This window comes from Miniopterus natalensis, chromosome 13, assembly GCF_054644295.1.
Source record: "Miniopterus natalensis isolate mMinNat1 chromosome 13, mMinNat1.hap1, whole genome shotgun sequence".
NCBI classification, from domain to species: Eukaryota; Metazoa; Chordata; class Mammalia; order Chiroptera; family Miniopteridae; genus Miniopterus; species Miniopterus natalensis.
Window position 1 is genome coordinate 14,034,183 of NC_142093.1, and position 27,648 is coordinate 14,061,830.

The window sequence follows — 27,648 nt, forward strand, 5'->3', positions numbered from 1 at the left end:
TCATTTCTATGCCATAAAAAATCTCTTGAATATGACCTTTTTCCCAATCCTGATTACCACTCCCTCTTAAATTTCTGAATAGTTTCCTAGCCTGTCTCTTGGGCTCCGGCCTCTTTTGCTCCTCCAGTCCCTCCCCCAGACTGCTACCAGCGTTAGCAGGCCCACCTGGCCCATTAGCCTGCCGTTTCCTCGTCTGTGGAAGGGAGCGTATGGGAGCCATCTGCCTTGGCAGGGAGGAGGGCTTTATCACTGGCACTGCTTAGAACGGAGCTAATGTAAAGCAGACTGATCTGAGTTGGTTTTATTATTGCGTTGAAGTTTCCTGCGGACAATGCACTCCTTTTGCCTACACCTGGCCAACTGTTCCCACCCCCATTCCCGCTGGTATGCCACAGGGGACAATATGAAGTCTCACGGAGCTGTCACGAAGGTCAAATGGAACAATGCTCACTGAGAACTTAGCCCGGTGCCCGGCACGTGGTGAGCACTTAATGTTAACGATAATTAGTAATAACATTATTTTTGGTTTCTTACCCCTTATATGATTCCTGTTTGGGCCAGCAAAGCCTTCTGGCCTCAGACACTCCCTTCCACCCTCTTGAACCCTATACTCTAGCAAAACTGTTAATTCTGCCTACACCAAACCAAGTTCTTCCGTGTTTCCATGCCTTTGCAAATGTCCTTTGCTCTGCCTGGATGTCTTCCCTCTTCTCTGTAGTTTCATCATGTAAGATCCAGCTCACAGTGTGCTTTCTGTGAAGCCTTCCTCAGATTATCCAGACAAAAGGAATAGGGCTCCCCTCCCCTGAGCCCATGGCTCTCTGCGCCTGTCTCCTCTGTGAAGCCTGCCTGGACTGGAGTTCCCAGGAGGGAGGGTCTGTCTGCGCTCATCCCGGTGACCTACTTTGAATCCACAGTCACCAAAATTGGTGAGCTCATATTACTGGCTCAGTATTTGCAGGGATTTTGCTTGTTCTGTTTTATTGGAATGAATGAATGTGACCGGCTTTGACTTCACCTTAGACCTAAGCAAAAAGCTTGGGTAGTTACAGTTTGGGTCATTTCGTATAAAACCTGGTATTGGGCTCTTCTACCCATGCCCCAAGAAGAATACTCCCCGTTGCTAGAGTACGTGTCTCCCTGAGGACTTGAACTCAGGACCTAAAGGAAAAGCCTTTTGAGCGGGGAGAGCGACGAGCAGGTCCACGCCGCTGCGCCGCTGTCCCCGAGGGGGCGCTGTTCCCGACCGAGCCGCGGAGGCCGCGCTGAGACGGCCGCGCGCCCCGCGGGAGTCCGCGTCCCAGCCTCCCCGCCGCGGCCGCGGGTCCGGCGGAGCATCTGCCCACAAACATGGCTGCGCCCTGCTCGGCTTCCCCTCGCGGGGCCCGGCGGGCCGCGCCGGCCTTGCCAGTACTCGGGGACTTCCTCCGGGAGCCCGCTTCCTGCAGCGCTGGCATTTAAACCGGCGCCCGGGGCTGCGGATCCGAGCCGTGCGCGGGCTGGGCTGGGCTGGGCTGGGCTGGGCTGGGCTGGGCTGCGCCGCGCGCACCGCACCGCACCGCACGCAGAGCCGCGCCGCCGGGCGGAGCGGGGCCGAGCCTCCCCCCTTCCCGCACCCGCGTCGGAGCCGCAGCGGGCCGGCGGGAGATCGCGGACCCCGGCATCTGGCAGTTTAATTACAGGTTCGACTTGACTTTCCAAGATCGCAGCCCTCCTGCCAGCGCCGGCGTTTCTCCTTCCTCCCGCGGCTGCGGGAAGGCGCGGCGGCCGGGCTGCGTCCCCCGGGGCTGGGAAGCGCGCGCTCCGCCCCGCGACCCCGCTCCAGGCACCTCCGGGCGCGCGCCGCGGTCATGGTGCGGCGGAGCCCCGCGCTCGGGTGAGGCGGAGCGCGGTTCCGAGCCCAGCGGGCCCGCCCTGCGGGGCACTTTCCCCCGGGAGCCGAGGGCTCTGGGACGCGGGCTCCGCGCCCTCCTGCTGGGGCTGCGCGCGGGGGGCGAGCGGCGGCGGCGATGTTCAGCTGGCTGGGCTCCGACCACCGCCGGAGGAAGGACCCCGAGGTCTTCCAGACGGTGAGCGAGGGGCTCAAGAAACTCTACAGGAGCAAGCTGCTGCCCCTGGAAGAGCATTACCGCTTCCACGAGTTCCACTCGCCCGCCCTGGAGGATGCCGACTTTGACAACAAGCCCATGGTCTTGCTGGTGGGCCAGTACTCCACCGGGAAGACCACTTTCATCAGGTGAGCCAGCCCAGGGCCCGAGCCCCACCCTGCACCCGGCGCTGTGGCTTCCGTTCACTCCTGGTGCCCCCTCCAGACTGGGTCCCTTCTTCCCTTGAGGGCTCTGAAGAGATCTTTGCGTGCACGTGTGTCTAAAGCTTACCCCCCAATTTCACTGCTGGTCCCCCGCCCCATCCTGCTTCCAGGGCCGTAGAGCCTTGGCTCAGGTGGTCGGTTTGAAATGTTAACATGCAGAGCCATCCTATTCTTCCCATTTTAGGGATGGTGACACCAAGGCCCAGGAGGCACAAGTGAGAAATCCCTTATCTCAAGAGTACCCTATGCTTGTGGGGGTGTCTTACAACCTCACTTTTTAGGGATGTGCCTTCTATGGGCTGTTCTGCTTCCCTTGCCTTTTAAAGGCTTCAGCCACTCACATGGGGGCTTTACAGTTGCAGCTGAGGAGGTGGGCTGGGGATCCTGTGGCCCCTTGCCTGTAGTGCCACTTGCCTTTTTTTCTTTTTTAATCATTTTCCTTCTCTGAGCAGAGCTCCTATATGTATCTCTTGGAGACTGGACAGAAGCAATATCCAGAAACAGAATGTTTTTTAAAATCCTTTCCCATGTTTGATCTTAATGGCTCAGTAATAATATTAAAGCCTTTTAGAGGTGGAAGGGACATTGATGATTGTTTCATCCAGCCCCTTTGCTTGGCAGGTGAGATAACTGAGGCATAGAGAGATTAAATGCATTGTCCAGAGTCATCTGACTGGGTGGGAGTCCAACCTGGGATGCTGGTCCTAGATGCATAGAAGGAGATGCTTGGCTAAATGCCTATAACTTTGAGGGTGAGTTATCCATTCCCTTGAATTATAGAATCCTTGGGCTGGAGAGATCCTCAAGAAGTCAACTTGTCTACCCTTCACTCAGAGAGGTCTGCATATTGTCCACTAGAGTGATGAGAACCCTCTTATCTTTAGAAGACAGGCTTCTCTCCAGTCCTCAGGCCACACAACCTTCAAGGCCAGACCATTTTCCTTGGCCTCATCTACAGCCATTGCCAAGCTGCTGAGAGTCAGGCTCCTATGGGGCAGCAATGGGTTCCATGGCCCCCAAAAGTCAACAGTGTTCATGTCTTGCAGGTTTTAAAGAAGGATGCTCTTGTTTCTGTTCATTCACCGAGCACCTGCAACACTCAGAGCACTATTCTTGGTTTGGCAAGAAAAGCAGCAAAGTTAACAATCTGGTTACTGATCTTCTAGATACAAATTTTCTCTTAACACTAAACTTCTAACACAAGCCTTCTGGAAGCAGGGCAGGCCCCACGCTATCATGTTGTGTCTGAACTGGACACCAGATCAAGTCTGCCCTTGGGTGGATAGCCTTGGGCTCAGCAGCGTTGAGAGGCTGTGATTTCTGAAGTTTGGTACCCAGGTGGGGGATGGGGAGAGGTGGATGGACCCATTGGCTTTTGGGTCTCTTATATTATTAAAACTACAAGGGCCCTTAGCTATGAATCAAATCCATTGCTTCTTAACTTTTTAAAAGGTCATTTCCTCCTCTGAAAATCTGATGAAAGCTGTGGACCTATCTTTAGAAAAATGCATAAACATCACAAATTTATATATAATCTTATAGGCCCCAGGGCTGCCTTGGACTTTAGGGTGAGGACTCTGATCTAATCCATCTCCTTTATTTTATTAAACACCCATTGCTGCCAAAGACACTCTAGAGATACCTGGGTTCCATGCAAGGTTCCTTTGTAACCCATGTCCTCTGTCTGGCCTGGATTATGCCCCCACGGGAAGTCCAGGCCGTTTACAGATGGCTCCTGCCCTTGTATAGCCTTCCCTGGCCTTCTGGACACACCTTGGTTCTCTTTCCTGTAGCACCAGCACCTACAACTGTGCCTTAGCTCCCTGGAGCCTGGTCTGGGTTCTCTGCCACAGGACATTCACAGTATACGTTTGCAGAATGGGAGGGAAAGTGGGGAAAGGCAAGTGTCCCTGGGGGGCAGTATCTCCGAGCAGCAGACAGGTTTAAGTGCCTCTTGTCTGAGACTCTCTCCTGGCTTCGCCTGAGTCATGCCGGCTCTTAACTGGGTCTAAGAAAGTGGCATGGTCGAGTGGCCATATATTACTTGTTATTTGAGGGAAACAGGAAGGCTGGGAGAGGCAGATCCCTCCTCTGTGTTATCGTCCAAACACAAGAGCTCTCTCTCCCCACTCACATCAGTAACTGAATTTAGCTCATGCATCAAAAGCTGTCTCCCCTGAGGGAGAGTGCCAGCAGGGTAGGAAGGCTTGTAGCTCGGGGAAGCCTTCCCAAACTCAATTACGTATCTTCCTTCCTTCTCATTAAATCTACTGAACAGTCATTTTCTTTAAATTGGAAAACACAGAAGAATGAATTTAAGGAAGAAGAAAAAAATTACCCATAACCACACAACTCAAGGGAAACCATTTTAAATATCATTCACACACACATATATAAATACAGTATATGTATTTCCAGTATTTTTAGCTATTTTATCACACAGTCAAGATCATGTCATAATGTAATTGTGCATGCTGGTTTCTTTCACTTATAGCATGAGCATTTCTCATGTAAGGTAAAAAATCTTCGTAAGCATTACTTTTAAGAGCCTCGTGCTATTTCACTGTACGTCTGTGCAATTACTCATGTGACCAACCTATTCCTTTTGAGTGCTTTTGGTGGCTTCTGGTTTTTCTGCTATTGTAGAATCACTCTGGGTATCTCTGTGTTTTTCCACAGGCTGACTGTTTTCTGAGATTCCCAGAAGCGAAATCACTAGGCCAAAGGTTATGCGGAGTCGTTTCTGTTTATTTATTTTCCTACTGGTCAGTTTTGGTATTCAGAATCGTGTTTCTGAGTTGCTTTCCAAGAGGGTGAGTTGGTACAGAACCCCTTCCCCAGGCTGCACTGGGGCAGCCAGGTGGAGATCTCAGGGTGCCCTGGCCTCTCCGCCCTCCCCAACCCCTGCTCTTGCCTTGGCCACCATGCTTCTCCCCTCCATCCCCAGCCTGAACCTGTGCGGGGCCCTCCTCTCCGGAACAGAGACTTGCCGCCTCATTCCCAACCCTGGCCTTGGCCGCTGGAGTGCCCACCCGCTTTCAGTTATATGTACTTGCCGCGGGGTTTATTTCTTTTCTCAGGAAGAACACGCAGAAAAGGACATTCTTCTAATAACTAATTAATGTGCTATGATCTCTGCCTGAAATAACTTCCCTGGCCCAAGGCCCGGCAACCCAGAGTAATAAAATAAACAATAAATTGGCCCGATGGCTGCTCCCTCCAACACAGGCTGCCTCTTCGGAGTACAGTAGCTCTGTGTCCCTCCGGCCCTGGCAGCCTTTCCTCCTGCCTCTGCTGTTTTCTCCCTTCACTCTTCCTTTCCCTGGCATGCAGCTTCGAACCCCTCCTCCCTTGCCCTGTTGGGCCCCCTGGTCACAGAGGTGACTAGCCAGCTGCTCCAGGGGCCGAGGAAGGCCCAGTGCTCTCATGAGTCATAAGGGAGGCCAAATAGAGGACTGGGGGGCCGGGTGTCAGGCCCGGGGCTGCCAGAGCCAAGCTGCCTGCATCTGCACAGGGAGGTCTGGGCTGATCTCAAGGGTCAAATGGCCCTTCTGTAGCAATACTTGGACTCTGAAGTATGAGCAGGTAGTGGGGGCTGCGCCTCAGCTGACCCTTTCAATTTCCCCCACTTCTTCAGGGGGATGTTTAAATCGCCCCCAAAGGTGTCTCAGCATTTACCTGTGGCTGCCCCGCCTCTCGTCACCACCCTAGCATCCATCTCCACCGCCCAGGCCCCACCCCGTACATTACAGCATCACTACCCCATCCCAGGAAAGGTGACCCTCTGCGAAGCTGAAAGGCTGGAGAAAGGGGCCACCGTTCCAGGTAGACCCACTGGCCTCTGCAAGGTCTATCCATCCAGGCACAGTCCCTGCCACACCTCTGTCCTGTCCACCCTTAGCTCAGTGGACATCCTTTTCCTGTCGGGTTCTGATCTGCTGGTCCCTAAGTGAGCCTGGGTCACCTGCCTCAGGTCCAGCTTAAGATCTGCCTTGGAAGTCAGGTGTGTGGAGGCCACCAGGAGGAGCGCTGACTGGCAGAAGGAGCCCTGGAGAAAGGGCTCCGTCCCATTGCCATTGACAGTGGGACCAGGCCTTGGGAAGAACACGGCCTCCTCAGAAGAACCCAGGCCCCAGCAGACCCCAACCAAGAGACCTTGTTAGAAAGATCTAACCCTCCTGAACCTCAGTTTCCTTATCTCTGTCATGCCGGCTTAACAACTGCCTCGCGGGGACACTCTCAGGATTACGAGGGGAAGGAACCAGTGTGGCTCCAGTTCTGTTGCAGGCACTCTGCTTGGGGCTTTATCACTCCCTCTTTTTTTCTAGCTGATTCTCTAACCAGAGGCTTAGAGGCCGGCCCGAGGGGGGGGGGGGGGGGAGTCCTTGTCCGCAACCCACAGTCAGGATGAGAGGGAAGGGGAGGCACGTGCAGGGAGGGCTGGAAGAGGAGCCTGAGCGGGCAGTGCTGGGGGTGGACAGGCAAGGGGAGGCGAGCAGGAGGCTTGGCAGTGTGGCCACTGGTCTCCCTCGTGCTGGGGTCACCTCATCCTGTGGCAGAGGCTGCTCTGCCCCAGGGACAGTGGCGGCTGCTCTGAGGAGCACAGAGCTGACTCAGACCTCAGCTGCTCCATCGGGGGGTTCTCTCCCACCTACTTCTTCACTTTGTGTCCCTGGGGTGCTTTACTGTCTCCCTAAAACCCCGTGAGGCTGACAGGGCGAGTATTATTGTTTGGGCTCCGTTTTAAAGCTGAAGCACGCAAGGCTTAGAGAGACCAAAGATGCAGATATATAACACGAATACCTGTGATACAAAGCAGAAAGTGATATGTGCCTTTAGAGTCTACTGAAGGGATGCAAATTAAGAGCTACGTGATTTTCAGGGAGGAGCAGAAGTCAGGTGTGCGCTGACGGGATGGATCAGTTAAGGCTTCAGGGAGGAGGCACTGGGACTGCATTTGGAGACTATGTAGAAAAGCACTGAGTACTTACAGGCAACAATGAGGTGTTTGTTTCCTCTAATTACTGTCTCTGCCAATATGAGCAAATGTCTGGGGTAGCCTTTGTTTTTCCCAAACTCAGGGATATCATATCAAAACCTTCAAGCTGTTCCTTTGAGCTAGTTAGAAACCAAGTATTATCTCCATTTTATAAACCAGGGAAACTGAGCCCAGTGGGCTATTGGGTGATGTGTCCAAAGTCGTATCTGTGACGGAAGAGCCACTCATGAAGGTGCATTCCCGACCAAGCCGAGGCAGAGAGCCCAGCCCAGGCAGCACTGTTTGTGCAGCCCGGCCCCTCTGTTCCCTGCCCTGGGCGCTGGCCCAGCGGCAGCCTGAGCTCTGGCCCCACTTTACGGAGATGGGTACTCTGGAAGCAGACTGAGCTAAGGTTCTTGGTTCCACGCCTTTCCCTGGGTGCATAGGTCACCAGCAAAGCAGACAACATGCTTAGATTGCCAGGCAAGCAGGGCACACACACACACAAATGAGGAAAGTGTCATGAAATAATTTACGAAAGAAAAATGTGCAGAAAAGTAGTCCTCGTAGGAAAAGTCAAAATTGTGTTGGACATCCTTACACCTATCTTATGGTTTTAGCATTCACTTATCTTTCATTGGACGGCGGGGGGGGGGGGGGGGGGGGGGGGTTAATGCACCAGAATCTTTCAGCTCTTAAAGTTGCTAAATATTTACATCTGACCATGAGCTTGGGCAGCCTATATTTCAACCTATATATGCTCCTCTGCAACACTGAAACGATGCTGCCATCCCACAGCGCTTGGACCGATTCAGTGGAATAGCTTGGGTAAAGGTCCCTGAACAGCACCTGCCACTCCACGGTCCCTCCTCATCCTTGCATGTCCCCATCTGAGCTGTTCCCTCCCGGGCTTGAATTAGCTTTTCTTTGTTCCTGCTGCTGTGGGAATGGTTTTGCCTGGCAACAGAGGCGATCTGTATCACTTCCCACAGAGAAGCAGAGATGAGATCCCTCAATAGGTTGTCCTTTCCGGACACAGAGGTGGCTTTGTTAAGGGGGCACTCGGTGCTGCAAGCCATACCCAGATGTCACTGAGAATATACCCAGCTCTGGTTCTCAGCTCGGCCCCACTGTGTCCCTGGATGTGCTGGTGGCTTTGCTGGACTCTGTGTTTCTCCAGACCCATGTGTGGTCAGCAAGTTTGGGATCATGTGAGTTTAGCCACAAGGGCAGAACAGCAGGCCCAGCCTCCAGGCCCTTGCTCAGACAGACTCAGGCTGCGGCTCCCAAGCATCCTGGGAAGTGGCCCTGTTATGCTGGGAAGCATCACCCTTTGATCGTCTGCTGGCACAGCATGTCTCTCGGGGACGGAATCTGAGATGCCTGGGTCAGCAGGATACTTCACCACTGCCACTTGGCCCTATTCAAGCTAGGTGTTCTCGAAGCTGCCTCTGAATTGCTTCTTTCCACTTCTGTCTCTGTCAGCTTTCCCTCGCGCCTTTGATCATACCCACCAGCCCCTCCTGCCACAGAATTCTCACTCGCCACCCCCATACAGGGCCCCGCTTAGGGCCTCTCACCCACATGCTCACTGGGGCAGGTGCTCCTGGCACTCAGACAGAATGGATGGGGTTTCCATGGTGTGCTGTTGATTCTCATGAAACTTCTTCCCAGAGGAATCTGGCTTTACTATTTTTAAGTCCCAAGAATGTCCTTTGAGAGCCAGTGGGCCTGGGGCCTGCTCTGGTCACCTGACAGCAACAGCTTTTGCATGCTGTACCCCACTCCTGACGCCTCGCTGGGAACCCCTAGGGCAGACGTGTGTGGAAATGAGAACACTGCTGGGTTTGTGGGACCCAGAGCCTACCTCTCCCCCAAGGCTGGGCCCTGGGCAGCCGCCTGCCAAACCATATCCTCTGTGGCCGTCTTGTCCCGTTCCTCAGTCTAGTCCCATGTGGGGCTTGGCCCATTCGCATTTCCTGAGCGAGGGAAGACCTAAGGCAGGAAAGGAGACAGTAAATGTAGTGGTTAAGAGCACAAATTCTCAAATCCAAGTGCCAGGTTCAAACCCTGGCTCAGCTATTTACCAGTTGTATAATCTGAGGTGAACTGTCTAACCGCTGCCCCCCCCCCCCCCTTTAAAATGGGTTGCTAATCTAGGTGCCGGGTACTGGTTTAAGCGCTGAAGGGCTGTAACTAGTTTAACCCTCAGAACACCCTAGGAGGTGAGTTTCCTTATCAGGCCTGTTTGACAATAAGGATCACAGTAAGGATCACGAAATGAGATGACCCAGAGAAAATCTAGAACAGTACCTGGCACATCACAGGTGCCTGCTAAGCTGGAACGGTTATCCTCACAGAGGCCCGCCCCTTCTGAAGCCCTGTCCCTCAGTGCAGGGAGGCAGGCCTGCTGGCCCAGGCTGCTGAGGCTCCCTGCCCCGCGCGGAGGCCCTGAAGGCGGCGGCGCTGCGAAAGCAGGAAGCACTGTCCAGTGTGCAGCTGTTGCCCGTAGCCCCAAGGCCACATTTCAGAATGGTCCTCTGACGGAGGAAATCCTGCCTTCACGCCCAAGTTGTGGGGCTGGGATGCTGGAGGGAGATGAAGGGCTTCCCGAAGCAACCTAAAACCCTCCAGTGTGTGGCGGGGGTGGCCCCCTGGGCAGCGACGACTCTAGGGGCTCCCTGGGGAGGGCCCACAGCAACCCAACTTAAACTGCCTGAACCGTGGAGTCATCTAACAGCTCAGAATGCTTCAGGAAGGCACAAGCAGGATATCCACGGGCTGAAAGAAACCCAGCGAGTGTCCCTCGCCACCACCCTGTGGACAGAGCAGGGCCGCTGCTCCAGGCCCAGCTCAGGGAGGCATGGGATGTGCAGAGAACTTGGGCCCTGGAGACATGGCCTCTGGTCCCAGCTCTGCCCTGACCTTCTGTGGGGCCTTGATCGTATCTCTGGTTGTGATTTCCTTGGGGCAGAAGGCAGTTGGAGAGCAAAGGATTTGGGCTTAGGCTGATTTAGGTCTGGGTTTCAGCGCCACTGTTAGCTCTTTAACTTGGAGAAAGTCACATATCCCTTCCTGGCCTCGATTTCTTCAATACCTACCCATAGGGCTGCTCTGAGACCCAAAGGAGATAATGTTCCCAAAATGATGGGTGTAATGCCTGGCATGTGGAGATGCTATTGAGTGTCAGTGGTATTATCAGTAAGATGAGAGCACTGTCAACCCCAGCTGCATATTACGATCAACTGGGGAGCTCCTAAAAGGACCAGTGGCCTCTGAATGAATGGGTCAGAACCTCAGGGGGTGGGGCCCAGGCACCATCAGCTAGAGCTCCACAGTAGCTCAGCTGTGCAGCCGGGGCTGGGGACCACTGGGCCAGGAGGTCTCCAGATTCTCTTCCCAACTAACAATCTCTGATTTGACCTCTCTTCTCCTGAGGGCTCCTTGACTTTTCCCTCTGAGCATGAATATGGGAGGTTTAGGAGGTTCTCAGCACAGTGAGGGCTAACCCCATGGGTCTGTGTTTGTTGGTCAATACATTCCTTAGTTCCTTGTCCATCGTGGTCTTGGAAGATGCCCCTAGGACTCTCCTCTGGCCAGTCACAAACAAAGGCATTTCTGGGCTTCTCCCCTGAATCCAGCCTCATGCTATTCGGTCTCAAAGCTGTTCTGAGCTTCTTCTGAAGGACTCAGTTGTCCTTACAAGCTGTTCTCTTCATTCTCTGGATCACCATGTGCCTTTGCTCTTGACTTCTAAAGGGGGCTGTGCAGAGGGGCAGTGTCCTGAGCTCCCACTGCTCAGGTCAGCAAAAGAGCAAAGAAAGGGACCTGCCACCCAGAGGGTGGACCAAAAGTGTGGGAGGGAATGAAAATCCACTTTTCATTGTGTACTCATCACCCTGGTTGTATTTTTGTCTCATATATGAGCTAGTTTTATATTAAAGGACTAACCAGATAAATAAATAATGACCTGTGGAAAGCTGGCAGAGTCCATGGATGGTCTAATTCTGACCATGCCTTTGTGCAGGTCCTTCAGCAGGCTACCTTCAGCTGTAAAGTCTGAAGTCCTCTGTGCAGCAGTCACTTTCAACCCATGCTCCAGCTCCCTTATGCTCCAGCTCTGAGCCCAAACCTTGCTTTGCTTTTTCCTACAGATTCAGGGAGGGGAAAAGATAAGAACCAAGAAAAACAGGTTTAGTTTTTTAAGTTCATCTGCAATCCCTCCACAACGTCTTCGGAATCCTGGCCAGCCGTCATTTCTCCCTGCCATGAAATCCCGTGGCTCTGGATCTGCCCTTCTGCCATGATGGGCATCGTCACCTGCCTTGTGATAGATGCACAGTGTTGATCTACCAGCAGAATCCCTGCCTTATGTCTGTGCTCCCTTCTGCTAGGTACCTGCTGGAACAGGATTTTCCAGGCATGAGGATTGGGCCCGAGCCGACCACCGACTCCTTCATTGCAGTGATGCAGGGTGAGGCGGAGGGGGTCATCCCCGGGAACGCCCTCGTGGTGGATCCTAAGAAGCCCTTCCGGAAACTCAACACTTTTGGCAATGCCTTCTTGAACAGGTGAGTGCAGAGGGAACATACATCCTCACTGTTCTCGTTTCTTCTTCCTGGAGTACTAGAAGGGAAAGGACAGGACAGGGCCTTGGGAGGCTCAGTGCCTTTTCCATAGCTAGAGCCTCTCTGGATTGTCCCTTTCTTGCTGGGAATGTAACTGAGTCAGTCACCATAGAGTGGGAATGCGGGAGCTGCAAATGCTAGCCCGACTCCTCCTGATCAAGAAGCAGGGAGGGGTAAGCAAGGTGAATCACATCTCCCACATCTGCACCTCCTGCCAATAAGAGCAGAGAGCCTCCCAGCCTTTGCCTGGACTACGCAGGGGATTTGCATCCAACTGTTCCTGAACATTGTTTTTACGTGGTGGGAAGAACCCTGGACTTAAGGTGGAAGCCCTGAGTTTGAGCACTGGCTTTCCTACTGACCTCACTGTGTGGCCTTGGACAGGTCATCTCCCCTCTTCTGAGACAAGTAAAAGCCTGTAGACACCAGGGTCATTGTCATGATTGAGTGAAGAAAGCTCTAGGGGATGCTTGGTAAGCTGATTCAGGCCTTCCTGTTATTATTCGGTTTAAGTAAAATGCAGTTAGATTGCACTTTTTCTGTAAATCCACACATATTTGCGTGAGTATTGCATTAAAAAATTTTTAAACTACTTTCTCTAATTGGAGATATTTAGAGTAAAGGGAAAGAGTATGGGTTTTGGCTTTAGACAGACCTGGGTTCAAATCCCACCAAATAGCCCCATGGATCTTAGACAAATTACCTAACTTCTCTGTGTCTCACTTTTCCCGATTGTAAAATGGGAGAATACTATTACCCTCCTCTAAGGCAAGAGCACTGAGGCTGAGGCAGCCTTGTGGAAAGGTTGGCATTTGACAAGGGTGTCCAATGATGAGTGAAGTAACACTGAATGGGTAAAAAAAACACATTCCAAGTAGACAAACTGAAAAGGGAGAAGGAAATGAGAGAATGTGGCTTAGTGCAGGAACCCTGTGACCAGGGGAAGGTTCGTGCTTTTCTCCAGGCACATTCAACAGCGGAGATAGCAGGTGTTTAGACTGGCCATCGGCTGGGAATCTGCCAGGCATTTCCATTGCAAGGACGACAGGGAAGGGGGACCAGCTTCACTGCAGCCACTCACAGGAGGCTGCACCCCAGACCTCAAGTTCCCATCTCTGTGCCACTCAGCCAGCCCATGTCGCATCCCTCACCAGCTCCCTCCTTCTCTGTGGGAATTGCAAGCCCTCTCCAGTCACCTCACCTCCTCTTTCAGGAGATGGCCTCGCTTCCCCTTCTAGAGAAAATGGGATCCAGTACCCTTGGATCCATCTAGTTGTTTTTTTTAATCTGTCCATAAACAAGTCATTTGCCTATGTCCACACTTCCTTCCACCCAGGCTGCGGAGAGCTGCAGCTGGTCTTTTCCTCACAAGACCTGACTCCTCCCTCATCTGTACTGTGCTATGGGGCATCTTCTTGGGGACCCTCTCCATCAGTTATTGCTTCTTCTGACCGCTTCACCCTCCCTTGGCTCCCCTCCTCATACGGAAATATTTCCTTTTGAAAACGCTGTAGCAGGTTCTGCTAAGTTTCACACTCTCTTTTTTTTCACAGCCAAGTTTCTTAGCTTCACCTCTTTGTGTCTTCCTGTCCCCCAGCCTGTGGAATGTGGCTTCTCCCTATCACAGCTGCTGTGTGAAGGTCACTGTGACCTCTTAGTGGTCACAAGCAGGGGTTCTTTCCACCCTGACCTTACCTCTTTGGTATTTGTCTCTCTCGACCACCATCCCCTCTCCTCCTGCCTCTTTAGCCAGGCCCTCTCCAGTCTCCTCTGCATCCCCTTTTTCTCTGGCTCCCATGACCTGGTGTCACCCTTAGTTGGGCCCATCTTCATTCCCCTGCCCTTCTTACTCCATATGCTTGGCCTAGGTTTTGCCTCAGCCACAACCCTGGGCCTAAATACCAGCCCCATGCACACAACCACATGGTCACCAAATGACAGAAACCCAGCTCAAGTTAGCCTCAGCAAAATGTGGGATGACTTTTAGAACACTGGGCTCTGCCATAGAAGCTAAGGATTAGACTGTGGCTGGGCCTCGGGGATAATGGAAACCATGGGCTTCTGCACGACAGGGCTGTGTCCCTTACTGTTCTATCCCCACTATCTGGGACAGTGCCAGGCACTCTGAAAATATTTGTTGAACTGAACTGGACATGCTGACAACCATCATATCTGATCATGTCATTCTTTTGCTTACAGCATTCCAATGGGTGTCTACTGCCATCAGTATAAACTCCAAATTTTTAATGTGACTTTCAAGGCCCTTGTGATCTGGCCCCGCCTCCTCCCTGTGCAGCCTCATCTCGGCCACTCCAGCCTCGCTGTTCGCGCCTCCATGCTGTATACCCCCCGGGAGTGGCACACGCACGCTCTCTCTCATTTCTGTGCTGCATTTGCACCGACTTGTGTTAGTTACCTAGGCTGCCATGACAAGTTACCACTCAGAGCCTCAAAGCGACAGAATGCACTGTCTCGTAGTCCTGCAGCCAGAGCTGGCCAGGGTGTGGCAGGGCCGTGCTCCCTCGGAAGATCCTAGAGGAGCACCCTCCCTTGCGTCTCTCCTCCTCTGGTTGCCCCAGGTGTTCTTGCTCCTGGAAGCATAACTCCAACCTTTGCTGCTTCTTTACGTGACGTCTCCCTCTGTGTGTGTCTGTCTTCACATTGTGGTCTCCTATCTTATAAAGTGCTGTTCTATAAAGTTGTACACCTGAAATTTATATACTGTTATTCACCAGTGTTACCCTAGTACACTTAATTTAAAAAGAGACACTGGTCTTATTGGATTAGGGGCTCACCCTAATTTAGTATGATCTCACCTTTACTAATTACATCTACAAAGACCCAGTTTCCAAATAAGGCCACATTCTGGCAACTGGGGGTTAGGACTTCAGCAGATCTCATTGGGGGACAAAATTCAACCCATAATACTGCTCTTTCATCATTACCTCTTATCTCAGTCTGGAACGCTGTCTTTCTTCTCTCCACTACTTACACACACTCACACTCACACACACACACACATTGGCTTCCTGCCCGCACTCTTGTCTGCCTGGAAAAGGCTGGTTATCTTTTGAAGTCTTAGTTCAAGTTCTGCCTCCTCTGTGAACCCTCTGCACCCCCTTTTCCATGTTTCACGCATTTCTGCCATTTCACATAATATACCTGGAAGAGTAAGACACCTTTTTAGATTCCACCAAAAATGACATATGAGAGATAAGGTTTGAAGTAAGAAGGATCTAAGTTAGGTTTATCAATTTGTATTTTGAGACTTCAGGATGTAGCACTAGAAGTGTTTCCTTGAATAAGGCTTGATGTCCATCCTGACAACAAAGTTTGATATTTGGAAAGCCCTTTGAGGCCCAAATAAATGTTCTGAGTGGTGTGACCCATTCGTCAAGGCCAGCTCCAGTGCTGCCTCCTCCAGGAAGCCGTCCCTGGATTCCATCTCTCCACCTTGGATCTCCCTAACCCTTCACCTGACCTTCCCCAGGCTGGCCATGTGCATGCCTCCTCTCTTCACCAGACTGAGTTCCTCAGGAACAGGGCTCGAGTTCTGGACAGCTTGGTGTCCCTGACAACGGGGGTTCACTGTGCAGGACCCTTGCAGCCCAGGGTACCCAGGGAGCTTCCTCAACATACAGGTCTTGGGCCCACTGTTGAGGCTAAGTCTGACCTGAGCTGGGCGTCTGCATGGGAAGGCGGCCAGGGCAGGGCAGGTGGGTGTGTGCTGAAACGAGGGTGCGTGAGAGGCAGGGAGAGGGCAGCGGCTCACCACGGGTTCCTCTCGCCCGTGCAGGTTCATGTGTGCCCAGCTGCCCAACCCCGTGCTCGAGAGCATCAGCATCATCGACACACCAGGGATCCTCTCCGGGGAGAAGCAAAGGATTAGCCGAGGTAAGCAAGACACCTGCTAGGGTTGGCTGGCTCCGTGCTCTGTTCTTTCTGGTACGTCCTCTCGCTTCCATACCAGGAGAGAGCCCTCCAGGCCTTGCTGTCCCCTGATGAGCTGGTGCTGCTTCCTAAGGGATCGTCCTAGGCAGGGGCCAGTGGACAAGTTTGCGTCCACCATCACTCAGGAGACAGCTGGCCTCAGTCTTCCTCTGTAAAATGGAGACATCATTGTCTGCCTTACTTCCTTCATCAAGGTTATTCATGCTCATGTGGGCCAGGACCTGGTTGCTTCTGAAGCCCCTGTAGTCGCTGCCCCCAGGAGCTCGCAGTTCTGCGGGGGCAGCAGGCGCATGCAGACTTCAGCTCGGCAACGTGGGACAGCATGCTCTGGGCCCAGGAGCAGGAAGCTGGAATGTGAGGGCACTTTGAACTGCTCACTTCAGACAGATACGGGGTAATTGCTCATTAGCGGAGGTCACCCCCAGGGCGGTTAGGAGCTGGGTCTCTGGAGCCAGACTGCCAGGGTTCAAAGCCTGCCTCTGCCACTTCCCGACAGTGTGAACTTAGGCAGATTTCTTTGCTCTGGTTGGATCATCTGTAAAGTAGGGAGAAATATTTCTATCTACCGTATAGGTTGTTTGAGGATTGAAAGAAATAGCACAGATAAAAAGCCTTCTGCCTGGCACATAGCAGTGCCCAGTAAGCATGAGGTGTTAAAGGTCATCACCATCATCATTATTGGTTTTCACAGCAAGACTGATGCTGTTCAAAGCCAAAAGCAGCTGCTCTTAGCTCCTCACCCCCAGCCTTTCCTGCCGCAGTGTGCTGTGTGCCCCAGGTGGCCCCCCTACCCTTTCTGTGCCCTGTGCCCTATGCTGTCTCTCTGGCGAGAAAAGCAGATGAAGCCACACCCGCCCGATAGTGGAGTTGAGAGCTGGGCTAGAGCCAGATCAGCACTCGGAAGTCAGCATCCGGGAAGGAAAGGCTTTGGACTGGCAAGAGTTCCCTGGGCAGTGGCTGGAACTCGCACCTCACCTGACCCGACCTTAGGCAACTGTCTGCTTCGCTCCCACGCTGCCTCGGCCCTGTGCTCTGTGGCCCAGCGGGGACAGACACAGATGTGTTCTGCAGGCTGTCTGCTGCAGCAGGAGGCTCAGAAACCCCCTCCACCAGGGGCATGGCCTGTAAGGGCCAGCACCCGCTCACCCCCAGGCCCCTCAGGGAGAGCCCTCAGCCTTGTAGGCGACAAGCCAGCAGCTGCCAGAACTGGGCTGCTGTCCGGCACTCCTGCAAGCTGCTCCAGCTTCCTCCCTGGAGAAGGCAGCTCGAGGGCCCTAGGCTCTGCAGTTTGGGGGTCTGCTGTGGCTGGGACAGTAGGTACAGCCAACCCTGGCTGGCAGTAAAGCAGGAAAACAGTGGGAGAGGCCCCTGGGTCAGCAGTCCCCTCAACCTCATGACCCCCAGTCTGTCCTGAAGGAGAGACAGAGCCTGCTCCTCAGGGACCTCATTCTGGAGCAGGCGGGAGGAAGGATGGGCCGAGGGGTTCAGCAGGAAGACCCTGCTCCTCCCCACACTTCCATGAGGAAGTCATCCCTGGGAAGAAGAGAGGTAAGGAGGCAGCTGTGAAATAGTTCATGTAATTGGCAGCCCGTCGTCTATGTAAGTGGCATGTCAATAGAAGGCCCCCTGTGAAAGGGGTCTGACTCTGGGCTATGTGGTGGCACAGTAGTGTCAGGGGTGGGGAGAGCTGATCTGTAGTCATAGAACCCACAGCCCTGGGAAAAGGTGTCTTCTGACCCTTCTGGTCTCTATGCCCTTTGCGAGCATCCTGGCACCTTGCTCAGGGCCCTGCAGAGGGGCAGCTTGGGTGACTCTCAGTCTGGCTTCTATTAGTTTCCCTAAACACCCCCTCCTTCCTAACCAGTGCCCACTCTCATCCCCACCCCCACAAAGATTTATCTGGGCTCACCCTGAGTTTAGGCCCAAAGGGGATTTACCATTTCACATGGGTAGCCTGTGTCTCCTCCAAGAGGCTCAGGAGAGCCACACTTCTCAGTCCGAACTCCCTAGCAGACAGTGGCACCTGCACCTGCAACGCCAGCGCCGCCTGATAGGTGGGCCTAGAGGTTTCCAAGGATGCTGGAGTGCAAGTTCAGAGATGGGGTTTTAGAGCCTGTGTGGGTCTCAACAGGCCACATTTTCTCCCTGAGCCTCAGTGTTCCCATGTGTGACGGAATAGTAACCCATCATCATATGACCTTGTGAGGTCCATGGCTGGTGATGGAAACACAGATCTAGAGAGCTCCCTTCTTTCCCCTTTATCTGCCATCCAGGGCCACCCGCTGCACATCCCCAGGGCAGTCTGTGTGCATGGTCGCCCTTGCAGTCTTGCAGTACAAAGCCTGCGCAGCTGCGAGTGGCAGCTCTGCTTCGGGGACCCCAGCCTTCCTCAGCTCCTGTCCTGCTCCATTCTTCTTCTACTCTTCTACCTTCTCTCCTGCCTTCATCTGGAGACCTTAGCGGCTGCCCTATGCAAACTGGGTGCTTGGTTGTCTTCGAGCCCTTCCTATCCTTTCCCGTCACTGTTGGGAGAAGTGATGGCCCCATGAGTGGCTCCCCAGGCCAGTTTGTTCTCTGCCCTCCTGAGTCCAGACTACAAATGCAGCTGCTGGCAAAAGCAGCCTGTGATGAAAACAGGAACCGGGAGCTGGGCCACCAACACTGCATCATCGGCCTGGGGCAGTGCTGGCCTCAGCTCTCCAAGGAGACCAGGAAAGTTGGGAGGGAACCACACACTCTCAGATATCGGGGGTCCCAAATGAAGAGAGTTGCCAGCATGCAGAGTCCCTTGTCCTGCTTCCCCACAAAGCTGCAGGGCTGGAGGCTCCAGCTTATACCTAAACACATAAACACCCACGCATCCACACTCCCGTCCACTCACTCTCATATATACACACCCCACAAGTGTGTACATAGAGCCAAACACACTTTATCTGGCTTCTGGCCTGGGGCCCTCAGAGCTCTGGGTTTGGCCACAATGCAGATAGGTACTTCTGCCTTTCCTTTGGCCGGCCCAGGGCAGGACAGAACCCCCTACCCTGCTGAGGGGTGTGCAGAGCCTGAAATCCAGCCTATATTCCGCTCCGCCCAAGCCTCATGCCTGGCACAGGGCTATGTCTCTCCAGAAAAAAGCACCGTTATGAAATTTGCGCAAAGTCACCTCTGAGCCATTGGGCCCCACATGCCACATTCTGGAAAGTGAGCTGCCCCCAAGGGCTCCCCAGGCCTCAGGCTCCATGGGAAGGAGCACTCAGACCGCAGGCCAAAGCTGGACCAAGTGTGGTCCTTGCTCAGAGTGTGGCCCCACTGCCCAGGCCTGGGGAGGGAGAAAGCGGGGGACATTCCAGAATCCAAGCCTGGGAGGTCACAGGCCAGCAATTGCCTCTGGATGAAGATGTACTGGGTGGGCAGCAGAGGGCCAGGAAGGGAATTCCTGGAAGTGACAGGATGTGCCCAGCCCAGGACTCATTACTGGGAAGGAGCAAGGAAGCAACAGAAGTGGGTGGGCTCCGGAAGCCAGAGTGTCCTCACACTTGGGAACCACATTTCCCGGCTACACCTCAGCTAGAAATCCCCACAGGCCCCACCCTGGAAAAGCAAACCCTTGGACATAGAGCTCACATCCCTCTCAGTAAATTCCTTGCTGTACAGGCGAGCTCAGCAGTTCTGTAGCAGGTAAAAAGCTTGCCCAGATCCCAGAACTGGAGTGGGAACTCTGGCCCCAATTCCCAGTCTAGTGGGTTTCAGCACATTTTCATGGGCTGCCCAGGAAGGAGGCAGGGAAACATCTACAAGTTTTCCCTGGGGGACCTTGAGGGTCTGGGATGATCCTCACAGCCTCACAGCCCTGGCCCGTCCCTGGCACCCTTACTGGAGCAGGGCCTGCACTTAGGAACCTCCTGAGCCCCAGACTGTGTGCTGTATATACGAGCCTGTGTGGGCCTCACATGCTGGGACAGAGCAGTAGAGTCCCAATGCCCTTCCAAAGGGCTCGCTGACAGCCTGTGGACGTCTCCTGGGAGGTGAGTAGTGTGCCATTTGTTCCCCGTAGTCATCTGAATTCTTCCCACATTTTGGAAATTGATGCCTTTTTATTTCTTTTTTGCTAAAATGTCTTTAAATCTTGAAAGAGATTTTGGGGGGCAGGACAGAACCTTTTATGGTCCCACCACAAGTAACCGCCTGGTCTGAGGGCTCAGCCATCTGAGCTCCAGCCTGGCACATGGCTATGAGCACAAAGGGAATGTGGACAAGAGCCAAGGATCTGGGTTCTAGTCCCAAGTGTGCCACTGCCTGGCTGTGTGAGCTTGCACAAGCCCCTTAACCTCTCTGTTCCCTCTCCCTTCCCTATAAGATGTGTATGCCCTGTGTACCTCCTGGCATATGCAGAGTTATGAGGACCAAATGAGATCATGTCGCAGAAAATACAAAGAAATGGGCTGCCTTGTCCCTTGCGTTTCATTGCAGACCGCGAAGGAAGCCAGTGGGTCATTAAGGAGTTGCCTTGCTTATTGTGTTTGTCTCATTGATTTCCTCCTGCCTGGCACGAAGAAATACTCTGTTTCCAGTCTGCGGAAGCATAGGGGCAGTGAGGAGAGCCCCAGGTCCCTGCAAGCTGCCCAGTCTCTGGGCCGGGCGCCTGCAGTGCAGATTTCTTGAAGCCAGCAGCTTACTGTCAGCAATTCCGGGAAGGCCAGCCTCACTGTCAATCTCTTGGGGCTCTAATCTCCCCCACCCATTCCCATATCTTATCTCATGAGCCCTTGGACTGCTGCAGTTGCTCAAGAGCTCACATTGTAGGTCTGAGAGCCATTCCTGGGACCCGTGAGGGGCTTGTCACTGGGTGTCCTCTCCACCCCAGGCACTAGGGCAGAGCCAGACTGAGTGCAGACCCTCCCTCTGTGATCAGATCCTATTGCCATGGCTTTGCCACTGACCCCTCATTAGTCAGTTGTTACTCTCCCCATTTTACAGCTGAGAAAATTGAGGTTCATACTTGCCCAAGGCCAGACCATAAATAAATGAGAGAGCTAGTCTCATTCCCTTTTCCTCAGTGAGTCCAGCACATTCCTTTCAGCTGCTCCCATTCCTGGATGTACATAAGCTGAGTCCAGGACACAGTTAAATACCCATCCTGGAGGTTGTCCTGACTTTCTGAGCCCTCTGGCCCCCTTCCTGCCCACAGCTTTAAAAGACTGCCTTTGAGAGGCGAGAGCAGCCAGTCTACAGGGCTGTGCCAAAGGGAAGACTCAAAATATCCAGGAGCTATCCCTGGGGCAAGGTGGGGAGGGGAGCAGGAGAGCAGGTGCAGGCTGCAGACCCACCTGGAACTGGAATGCACAGGGCCTCCCAGGCTCGGTGGGAGCTGCTGGCCGGGCCTGCGTGGTGGGGAGGGGAGGGCAGGGAGACAGGGATGTGGCCAGGTGCTGGACGGCCCCCTGCATGGCATGTGCAGGGAGCTCAGGGCCCCATTGGCCAGGGCCAGGCCTGGCCCCACCCCTTGCTGGCTGTTGGACTCTCACCTCATCTCTGAACCTCAGTTTCCTCCTCTGGAAAGTGGGAATGATACTCCTCACCCCGCCTACCTCAGAGGGTGTTGTGAGGGTGAAATGAGCATCTTGCCAGCCAGAGCAAGCTTTGAATCTGGGGTTAGAAAGCTAGGTACCATGCTCCACCGCTGCCTCCTACAGCAGGTTGGTCCTGGCTAATTCCTGTGTGACTGTCTCTGGGTGGCACTGATAATGTCCCTACCTCATCACTGGGCAGAGCTTGGCCCCCAAAGCACTTTCCTGGGCCCTGACCCTTCATGGAAAGAGCCCTTTTTCTTAAGTGAAAAGACTAAATAGGAATAATGATGTTAATAATAATTAGCATTTATTAAGCAGCTACTATATGCTGGGCTTCAAGTGTATTTAGTCTTTATAATTCTATTAATTAGGTACTATTAGTATGCCCATTGATAGATGAAAGCACACTGACTCAGAGACAGAGTAACTTGCTCAAGGCCAAATAGTGAAAATGGTGGAGTGAGGATTTGAATCCAGATCTGACTCCCAAGATGGTACTGTTTCTACTGCACTGAGCACCTCTCCCCAAACCCCTAACCTGTGCCCCAAAGGCCCCTCCCCCTGACTGTCCCTCTGCCGGCAGGGTATGACTTTGCCGCTGTCCTCGAGTGGTTCGCGGAGCGGGTTGACCGCATCATCTTGCTCTTTGACGCCCACAAGCTGGACATCTCTGATGAGTTCTCAGAAGTCATCAAGGCCCTGAAGAACCACGAGGACAAGATGCGGGTGGTGCTGAACAAGGCCGACCAGATCGAGACCCAGCAGCTGATGCGGGTGTACGGGGCCCTCATGTGGTCCCTGGGGAAGATCGTGAACACCCCGGAGGTGATCCGAGTCTACATCGGCTCCTTCTGGTCCCACCCCCTTCTCATCCCCGACAACCGGAAGCTCTTTGAGGCCGAGGAGCAGGACCTGTTCAAGGACATCCAGAGTCTGCCCCGAAACGCCGCTCTGCGCAAGCTCAACGACCTCATCAAGAGAGCCAGGCTGGCCAAGGTGAGGCTGCCCCGGGGGGATGGGCAGAATGGGTGGCTGCAAGTGTTTGGGGTGGGGGTCAGCTGCCAGAGCTGCCTGAAACCTTGAGCATCGCCTGCCCGTGCGAGCATGGCCTGCAGCTTCTGCGTCATGAGCGTCAGCCCTGCCAACACCGGCAGCCAGGGGGCAGGATACTGTGGTACATGTGACCGCGGGCCCTGGGCTCAGATGGCCAGACTGGGGCTCCACTCCACGGTTTGCAAACTGTGTGATCCCACCCCCAGCACCGTGCCCGTTTCCATGCCTGTGAAACGAAAGGTTGGAGGATATCGTAGGGTAAGAGTGTGAGAGCCTTCATTTCTGTGCCTGTGTCCTCAGAAGTGCTCAGTAGATGTCAGCTATTGTTACTGCCTTCCTCCTCAACATCATCTCCAGTATCACTGCCTTGACCTTAACCTCCCCGCAATCTCGCCTTTCCCATGTGATCTAGAAAAACAGCTCAGCACTGCAAGCAGGGTGAGAGCAAAAGGGCAGACGTAGAAATTATTTCGGAAGCAGGAGCAGGAGAAGGAGGGGTCTGTGGGAAGACATGGGTGCGAGCCACCTAGAGGGAAGCAGTGGGTCGAGGCCTCGATCTGGAGCGTGCTCTGCCCCCGTTTCTAGGTCCACGCCTACATCATCAGCTCTCTGAAGAAGGAGATGCCCTCGGTGTTCGGGAAGGACACCAAGAAGAAGGAGCTGGTGAACAACCTGCCCGAGATTTATGGCCGCATCGAGCGGGAGCACCAGATCTCGCCTGGGGACTTCCCCAACCTGAAGAGGATGCAGGTAACCGGGGTCTGGGGCCCCCGGACAAGGGACAGTGTCACATGAGCTGGCTGAGCAGCCTGAGTATGGAGGAGGCCACCCAGGGAGATGCCCTCAGCCTGTCCTCCCTGTTGGGCTGTCACTGGCCCAGCAGGTGTCATATCTGGGCCTGGGGAGAAACACGGAGCCCCAGTGATCCAAGTGGGAGAAGGGTGTCCCGTGATGTTTGGGGTCTATACATCCAGTTTGTGACCTTCCCTAGTCACAGCCACCACGTCATGTGAAATGGGACAAGTCTCCAGCCCTCAAGTACTTATGTTTACCTCTGAGTTCCTACTTAGGGGCGATTGGGGACACACACACTGAAGAAATCCGCGCAGGAGCTTGCCATCTTTGGAGCCCACCATGGGCCCCTCTCTTGAGCCAGGGACCGTCACACAGGGTTTCTCATGTCATTCCCCAAAGCAGTCATCTGTAGGAGGCCTTTCACCCTCCTTTTACAGATCAGCAAACTGCAATTTACAAAGGTAATTCACCTTTGCGGTTAACTGACTCCAGTTTTCTGAGTGTAATATTCACACAGGCTGCTGGTAGAAAAGCCAGGAGCTGTCCCCACAATTCAAGCAAGAAACCACCTTTCATACTAACTGAATCCTCTTTGAGCCTCTGTCTCTTCATCTGTAAACCAAGGCCCCAGAGAGCCCAGTGAGGGATGTTGTGAGCATCGGTGAGATGATATTTTACAAGGTGCTCAGTACAGAGCCTGGCACCGAGCCTGCCCTTGAAATGAAGTCAGATGGCACTGCCGGGGGAGGCTGGGGGTTGAGCAGAAGGGACCTACTATCCATACAGTGTTTGTAACTTCCCATGATTCTGTCATTATTTCAGAGTATAGTGTTTTTAAAAATTGGGGAATTCGAGAAAAATGGCAGATGTAGCAGTGATATTGCTTTTGCTCTTGTTGCTGACTTTGATCCTAAGCTTGGGAAGCAATTTCTCGTTCAAGACTGAGGTTTCAGAACTCCCTATAGCCCCAAACAGGCAATTTTAGTTTCCTATCTGATTAAAAAAAATACACATTCAAAATATACGCTTGTTCATATACCCATTCATTCCTGTAACCACGTACCATGAGCTAGTCACTAACTTCAGAATTACTGTAACGTAATTTGTGTTTCTCAGTCGGCTGTGGCCTGGAACATGTCAGCTCTTAGTTTCTCTTTCTGTTAAGAATTTAATGATCTGTAAGCAAACATTTGGGAAGATGACATTTGAAAGGGACCGTACAACCCCCTTTTTTAATGGGAGGAATTCTTTCACAACATAAATGATTTCATGTTCTGTTGTTGGGTGTGCTGAGTCAATAATGTAAGTATCTTCCCTTTGGGGAAATATGGGGGGGCATCTACTGTGCCCCTGAAAGATATTAGGAACCCATCAGACACACCTAGCTGTGGACAGAGTCAGGATGGACCTTGGGAGGTTATGCCCTGAGGTCAGGGGGCAGGAGCTAGTCTGCTGCTCCCCTCCCCTCCCCTCCCCTCCCCTCCCCTCCCAGCCCCCCCGGCCCCCAGTTCAGCCTGTCCTTGAAGGGAGGTGAGAAACGCCCAAGCTAACACTGGCTCTTGAAATGTAGCTGTGGGTGTTTTTGGAATTTTTCTACAGTAAACTCGATGTGCTTGTCCCTGTGCCGATCCCCTGTGCACTGGCCTCTGCCCAGTGTCCCGAGATTGCTGTGGCCAGAACCAGGGCAGAGCAGAGAGCTCTCACCTCATCACTCCTGAGGCCCAGGAGGAGCTGGGTGTCCTAGACTCAGGACCTTTCAAAATCACAGAGACGTGCAAAGCGGAGCATGTTTCTCTTACCGTGTGGCGGGGGTGTCGTGGGGAGGACAGGAGGGGAGCTTTTGCAAAATCCGCGTGCCCGCCTGGGTCTGCCACGTCAGAAACTTAGAGAGGGGAGCCAATAATTAAAAACTCTCTCCAGGTAATTCCGATGAGCATCCTGATTAAGAACAGCTGGTTGGGGGTTGGCCCTTGGCTTCTACTGTGAATTGTTTTTAGCTGCCTTGGCCTCAGTGTGTCCTTCCCTAAATAGGGATGGGACGGGATTTCCCTCCCGGAGAAGGGCACTAGGGAGCAAATAAGATAATGCAGTAAAAGCACTCGGTGGTTTTCCAGTATAACCTCATTAAAGTAGAGAGACCCACATGCTCCCTCTCCTTCTCAGCCCTGAAAACTGTCCCCTCTCCTGAAAACTTCCAGCATCAACACATGTGCCTTTTTCCCCCCTCCTTTCTCATATCTTTTATTATTTTGATGTGACTCAGTTTAGCCTCCAAGCCAAGGCTGTGGACATCCCAGCATTAGTAGAAGACAGCCTCCCCCACAAGGGGAGGAAACTCCTTCCACTGCCCTCTTTTCCTCACCTTCTTTTCTCCCCTCTTCCCAGGACCAGCTGCAGGCCCAGGACTTTAGCAAATTCCAGCCCCTGAAAAGCAAGCTGCTGGAGGTGGTGGATGACATGCTGGCCCACGACATTGCCCAGCTCATGGTGCTGGTGCGCCAGGAGGAGTCACAGCGGCCCACCCAGATGGTGAAGGGTGGAGCGTTCGAGGGCACCCTGCATGGCCCCTTCGGGCGCGGCTATGGGGAGGGGGCTGGGGAGGGCATCGATGATGCTGAGTGGATCGTGGCCAGGGACAAGCCCATGTACGACGAGATCTTCTATACCCTGTCGCCGGTGGACGGCAAGATCACGGGCGCCAATGCCAAGAAGGAGATGCTGCGCTCAAAGCTGCCCAACAGCGTGCTGGGCAAGATCTGGAAGCTGGCCGACGTCGACAAGGATGGCATGTTGGATGACGAGGAGTTTGCACTGGCCAACCACCTAATTAAGATCAAGCTGGAGGGGCATGAGCTGCCCAGTGAGCTGCCCGCCCACCTCCTGCCCCCATCCAAGAGGAAAGTTGCCGAGTGATGGGAGCAGGGGGAGGTTCAGAGCAGGCGGGTGTTATGGGAGATGGGAGGGATGATCTCACTCACACACACACACACACACACACACACACACACACACACACAGGCACAGATCTTGAGAACTGCACTGCGCAGGACAGGGATCAGCGATCCCCGGGTTTCCAGGCTGACCTTTGTTTGGATGCAAGTTCTCAGCATTGGTAGAAGCACAGGGCCACGCCCAGGGCTGCAGCTTTCAAGCCTCCGGCTCCATCCCTCTCTCCTGCCCAGCTTCCCCTTCCCCTGCCAGAGACCTACCTTCTCCCGCAGAGGCAGTTAGTTCACTTGCCCACATGGACCACCCACCTCCAGAGTCCCCGGACTCAGAACAGATGGAAATACTTTTCGCTTAATAAGCAATTCACTTGTTTCTGAGCTTTCTCCCCATCTTTGGCTTCCTGATATGCAATCTGCTCTGGGGCCTGAAGGTGTGCAGGAAAGGGGGCTGCTGCAAGGAGGGGGCGGGGAGGAAAGGCATCCTCGGGGAACCAGGTTCCAGCCTTGAAAAGACAGGGTCCTGGGTTCCAGTCTTCCCCAGCCTCGGGTTCTGGCTGCCTCGGCAAACCTGGCTTTGAACCCCGCCAATACTTCATTTCAAAGAATCCCAGTAAGCTAGGGAGAGTCAGAAAATTGGCAGGAAAGAAAGCAAAGTAACTGTCTTGTCACCCTCGTCTCAAAGCCAGTCAAGGTGGTTTCATTCTGCAGGTTTTGTGAGGTTTCTGTTTTTTCCACCTGGCCTCTGATGTGTGGATGTTCAGCCTCGACTCACATTGATCCAGCCCCTCCTGTATGTCAGGACCTGTGTTAGGAACTTTATAGACACAGCCCATGTGGCCCTCACCAATCCCCAAGGGAGTATGCATTGGCGCCCCCATTTTTCCAGTGAGGAGTCTGAGACTCAGAGTTTAAGTGACCTTCCCACAGTCCCAGAGGTCACACATGATGGGGAAGGATTCAGAGCCAGGGCCTCGTTCTCCCCTCTGCCGTGAAGATGTGTGCAGGATCCCAGCATCGATACCCCGGGGCCAGCCATGGAGAGCAAGCCCAGCTTGCAGGCCCCTCAGCCTCCCAGAGCCGGCTGGCGAGCGGGAAGGGCCATCAGTCTGGCCATCTGTCACATTACAGAAGCAAACCGTGCCTTCTGGCTATGCTCCCCATGTTCCAAAAATTGCAGAAGTCCAACAGCACCAGCGGGAGCGTAGGCCTGCCTGCTGGATGCTGCTCATGTCTGTCCCTGCTCTACCTCCCACCGGTAGCTCAGTCATCCCAGCTCAAATGCAGCCCCTGACTCCATCAAGTGGGACCTCATGCTGACTCTCAGATGGCCGTCTGAGGTGTTCCCAGCAGGACCCCCAGCAACTCCAGTGTCCTTGACAGATCCCCACCATTCTCAGTGCCCTGCTCCCTCCATGGC

At 53.6% G+C, this 27,648-nt stretch overlaps 1 protein-coding gene across 1 annotated transcript; it reads left to right on the plus strand.

Annotated features, from left to right (window-relative positions):
- The first annotated feature begins 1,871 nt into the window (after positions 1–1,871).
- On the plus strand, positions 1,872–26,202 carry EHD3 (EH domain containing 3). Its single transcript, XM_016219014.2, has 6 exons — positions 1,872–2,236; positions 11,684–11,860; positions 15,714–15,811; positions 22,019–22,431; positions 23,074–23,238; positions 25,669–26,202. The coding sequence occupies exons 1-6, from the start codon at positions 2,010–2,012 to the stop codon at positions 26,194–26,196; spliced, it is 1,608 nt and encodes a 535-aa protein (XP_016074500.1). The 5' UTR covers positions 1,872–2,009; the 3' UTR covers positions 26,197–26,202.
- The last annotated feature ends 1,446 nt before the right edge of the window (positions 26,203–27,648 follow it).